This window comes from Centruroides sculpturatus, unplaced genomic scaffold (assembly GCF_000671375.1).
Source record: "Centruroides sculpturatus isolate CEXI.00-Female unplaced genomic scaffold, Cexi_2.0 scaffold746, whole genome shotgun sequence".
Classification (NCBI taxonomy): domain Eukaryota; kingdom Metazoa; phylum Arthropoda; class Arachnida; order Scorpiones; family Buthidae; genus Centruroides; species Centruroides sculpturatus.
In genome coordinates this window covers 424,823-429,803 of record NW_019384898.1, presented here as the reverse complement: position 1 = coordinate 429,803, position 4,981 = coordinate 424,823, and the positions used below count along the sequence as shown (strand labels likewise).

The 4,981-nt window shown below is 29.6% G+C and overlaps 1 protein-coding gene across 1 annotated transcript in view; it reads left to right on the top strand.

Annotated features, from left to right (window-relative positions):
- Window positions 1-299: 299 nt before the first annotated feature.
- Window positions 300-4,981, top strand: part of LOC111631436 (rho GTPase-activating protein 1-like) — a gene marked incomplete at its 5' end in the record, with an annotated part of 39,258 nt that continues 34,576 nt past the window's right edge. Inside the window, 3 exons of the mRNA XM_023375681.1 lie at window positions 300-485; window positions 574-650; window positions 837-914. Of these exons, the coding sequence (XP_023231449.1) occupies window positions 300-485; window positions 574-650; window positions 837-914 (341 nt within the window). The remainder of the gene's footprint in view (window positions 486-573; window positions 651-836; window positions 915-4,981) is intronic.

Genomic DNA, 4,981 nt, shown 5'->3' with positions numbered 1-4,981 from the left:
TAAAATGTAAATTTAATGTTATCATAATGAGTTTGCTTGAATTTCGCTTCTTCTGAGATCGCAGCAATGCGCGACGGGTAAGCTAGTAATTAACAAAACTAGGTATTTCTTATTTTTTTAAATTGACATATGCCAGGAGAAAAATGCTTGTAAATTTTGAACTAATAGGCATTTTCATTGATTCAAATTAAATAACTTTGTTAAAATATCTCAATATATATTTCATACAAAATTATAACATGTTGTAATCTCTAATTTGAAATAAAATTATTATAAATTAAGATTTTTTAAAATGTTTATAAATTTTTTTGTTTTATCAATTTGAAAAATGAAATAAATATTATTACTTGTTTTGATATATGTAGGCATGATAAAAAATTATGTGAAGCTGCCAAAGGTTCTTGGTTTCTTTCTTCTCCAACTAGTACTTTTCATGTACCTCCAACAGTTCTTGATACTCAACAATTTCAAGTTTCTCTTCAATTGTAAGTATTAATGTAAAAATTAAAGAATTATTAATATTTGAGTAAATCAAATATCAACAAATTTTAATACTGTATTTGTTATTTTAAGCATTAAAGATCATAATAATGGAGATCCAATTCCAAGAGTTGTTAAAGAATGCATTCTTTACTTAAGCAGTGATAGTGGTAAAATGATTTTTTGAACTTTCAATAAATATTAATAAAAATTCTCTGATTTCATTTTGTATTAAATAATAATTATTTGAGTTATTCAAATTACAATATATAATTTCTAAATGTAAATTTTTATTTAAGTAGAATTTAATAGGATGCTTCTAAAAATTTTTTTTTATTTCATGAATTTTTGAAAAGCTTTGGAAACTGAAGGAATATTCAGACGGTCTGCAAGTACTAAAGTTGTGAATGAAGTGCAAGCACTTTTTAATGAAGGTAATAAAAATTACAAATTATTAAAAAATTATTAATGAAATCAACATGAATTATTGACAACTTTTTTGAAAAGATATGAAATAAATATTTTTCTCTGATAACAAGTGTTTGATATAGATTGCATATGAATATACAATATGAATACTAATGATAAATGTATATCTTATTTAAATGTATTTATTATATGAATTATGCTAATTAAGAATATATTCAAAATTAGAATTATTTTTTTTCACATCAAAGTTTAGTATTGTAATTATTCTTTAAAAAATAATGTTTAAAATCTATAATATTGCAGAATATGGTAACAGATATTATCTGTATATATAAATGTAAATGTGAATATTGTGTCAAATTGCATGTAGACTATGCATCTCATGAAATTATGTATTTGTTACAATTAGTGGTGTGAAGTGTAAAATGACATAAATATCCATTCACTTACCTGAATGACCATAGTAACATGACAATGGTGGTTTTGAGCAAACATTCTTGTCGTCGTCCAAGCACATCAAACATTTCTCTTTTGCTAAACATCATGTACTTTTAAGGTGAGTGTTGTCAACAATGAGCAAGCATCAGCATAAATGATCTTAGTTATTATTGAATGTCAATACAGTGAATTGTTTTTTGTTGTTTGATTTTTTCTAGAACATTACACACTTATGATTAAAGAGGTTTATTTAGTTATGAAATACAGGATAATCCTATATATTTATTTTTTGGGGACTTGACTGGATCTTATCATTTAAAAAAATGAATGAATATAAACCTAAATAAAGCATAAACTGTAGTGTATGATCTATATCTCCTGGATAAGATGGTATAGGCTTACATGATAAATAAATAGTTTAGTGTGTGTTAATTTAATCATATTTATTCAAATAACTGAAGCCTGAATTATGTTTTGAGTTGCAATGCCTGTCTGCTGCTTGGCAAGAACACCTTTTTTATCCCACAGTGCTTCAATTTTTTTGTTGTATTCATCAGACTTAAAAGTAAACTTTTTGTCTCCCTTCTTCTTACTCACTAATTATTAAAACTTAATATAATATTTTTCTTCCATTAAAACTTTAAAGATCAGAATAGGAATTAAAATAACATAAAATAAGGTTACATTATATGGAATGTAATGGCTGCAATGACAGTTTACATTATCTAAAGCAACATTGATGCATTGTTGTTTTAACACATTGCCAATATTGCCAGCTGGAGGGTGATTGATGTCCTTGCCCTGTCTACTCAGATCATTGCTCAAACAATCTGAAAATGTCATAAATGACCAGTTATTCATATGATTTTATATATTCAGATCATTGACTGTAATAAATAAATTTTTAAATGTTTATCTCTTTCTCACAAAAACAGGAAAGTATTAAATTTTATTGCTAAGTATCTGACCCACTGACTTATGCAGTACTAGTAGCCCGGGACGCCCCCTAGTGGACGTTTTAGCAGTATTACAAATTCCTATGAGGCATGTTTAAAGCAGCGGCAGCTTTACGTTCCTCCACAGTGGCGTATTTCTTTGGTCGTGCCATGAAAGGTTTCTATTATTATATTAAAAAATTAGCTTAACTATTTCAAACCTTATCGTTTTATCGTAGCGGTTCAAATCTATCCGGTTTTTCGTTATTCGCCTCCTAGTGAACATTACAGGCATTCCGTGACAATAATAAATTCCTATTACAAATATAATGAATTATTTATATTGTTATATTGACCAAATAATAATTTATTGGCCAAATGAATAATAATAATTTATATTGTTCATTTAAATAATAATTAAAATTGTTAATTTAATTTGAATGTTTTAAATATGACACACGATAGGGGCGCCTCTAGTGTCCGTTATCAAACGGTTACGGGACAGACGGACAGTTGAATGGGTTATATATATAGATAAACTTTTAATGTGCAGTTTTTAACACTTAACGATTAACTTCAAAGTTGTGCATAAATTACGTAACGCAGATATGAGTGAGTGGGTATGCTGTGATCGTCGATTAGGGATTGCATTGCCGATAAACGGTTTACTGCTTCACCGGCAATCAGATAAAAAACCCTGTATTGGTAAATATACTAGTAATTTGATATTTTTACTTTAAATTCGGTAAAAAAATAAGTACACATGTAATAATATTTTGCAGCCAAATATTTATTTGTATAATCAAACTTAGATTATCTGAAAAGTTTTCTGTTTTCGAAAACAATCGGCGAAATCCGAAACTAACGAAAACCGAGGCAATTATTTTTATATAGATCAATGTAAATCTAATTAATTTGTTCTAGACACTAGACACTAAAATTATTTCTAAGCAACAATGAATAATTTTTTAATATAATAATGAAAGAAAAGAACAAAAATTTCGAGTAAGAAATTGAAAATTCTGCAAAAAAATCTTGAGATTAAAACAATTTAAGAACGAAAGTCTACATATTCTGCAGAATTTTGCACAAGTACTTAATTAAAACATTACAAATTATGATCAGTATTGTTAGAATACACAATTAAGAAAATTGTAAACTGTTATTACAATTTTCACCTGTGTCCGAGCCAGACTCGGGCGAATATCAAATAATAATTAATTCACTTTTTATGCACAGATTTTACTCAGGTAAAATTTATTTGTCCTTTAACGATCGTTGTCTATGACCACAACAAATTTCGTAATTCTATACGAATTATAAGTTTTTGATTGGAGCCGTTTTTCCGGTCCCCTTTTATATAAATAGTACAAATGACCAAAAATTTTTAGTTGTATTTGAGTATTTGTAATAACTAGTACAAACCTTGCTAGAACCCCGACTTTCCCTAAGACCTTTATGTAAATATCCCGCAAAAGTTGACCAACGGCTGTTCTCAAGATCAAACAATTTTAAACACCGTAGACTGCAGCTGTCTCGTTGCAGTTTGTGTAAGACGAAAGAAAAATATAAATAAAGTATCCCTGAAGCTATATGTAATAACTAGATGCATTTATTTTAAATCATTTTTTTATTTTTTTAATAGCTTTACTATAAAAACACGTTTTGGGGAGATTTTTTCGCGGCAAAATTATAATTTTTTCTAATATCAGATTTGGTTTAACTTTCACAAAAATATTTATTATCAAAAAATAAAAAAATATATGCTTTTCTGAGCGAAATTTGAAAAAAACAAGCGTTAAGGAGTTTTAAATGTATTAAATGTTATCCTATTTACAAGGAATAAAAGTAAATTTTAACTTAAAATTAAAAATTATCGAAAAACCCAGATAATGAGATATTTTTGTGAAAAAACCTATCAACCCAGATTACAATAAAAAAATCCAAATATGAGTAGAAAAACTCAGGCGTAAGAGCCCTTCCCACACCATATCGATGACGGCACGATATTTCAAGACACTGGAAAGGCACTTTCTTTGCTTGGTTCATTTCCCGTTGGATGAAATTAGTCAAACGAAATAAAAACCATCAATAAGTTAAGGGATTGCCTATCACTATAACCTATTCAACTATGCCCAAGAACAACTAATGTCAACTGCTTCCAAGAATATACTGTTTTTTCGCCACTAGATATTCGCCACTAGATGGCGCCACTAGACGGTGCCCCCAACTGTCCAAATGTTAATGCCAGTGCTCATCGCTTAGATGCTCAAGCCTAAGCAGCTCATTATAAACCAACCTGTGTAACTTCAGGGGAAAATTTGAAATGTTTATGGAAGAAGCGATATATTTTTTAAACAATTCATAGGAGAAAGATATTTCCGATGGGATATTGTAGAGAGCTTGAAGATTTGAAAAGTGCGTTTATAAATAAATGGTTTCTGGTTTCAAAACACCGGTGTTACTCATTGCAGTGGGAAAGGCAGGTTCGAAACGACTGCTAGACAAAGCAGAAATTTCTCCACTCCATACCATGTGTGGGGTGTGGGCTGACTTCAACCTCAGAGCGATGCAGGCTTTGGCAGCACGTCTTACGGCGATGCGGGCCTCGGCGGCACCTCTGACAACGTTGCGGCCCACATCTCACTACAGAGTTTGATCATTGCACTCGGATCCAAGTGCAATGGTCGAACTCTGGG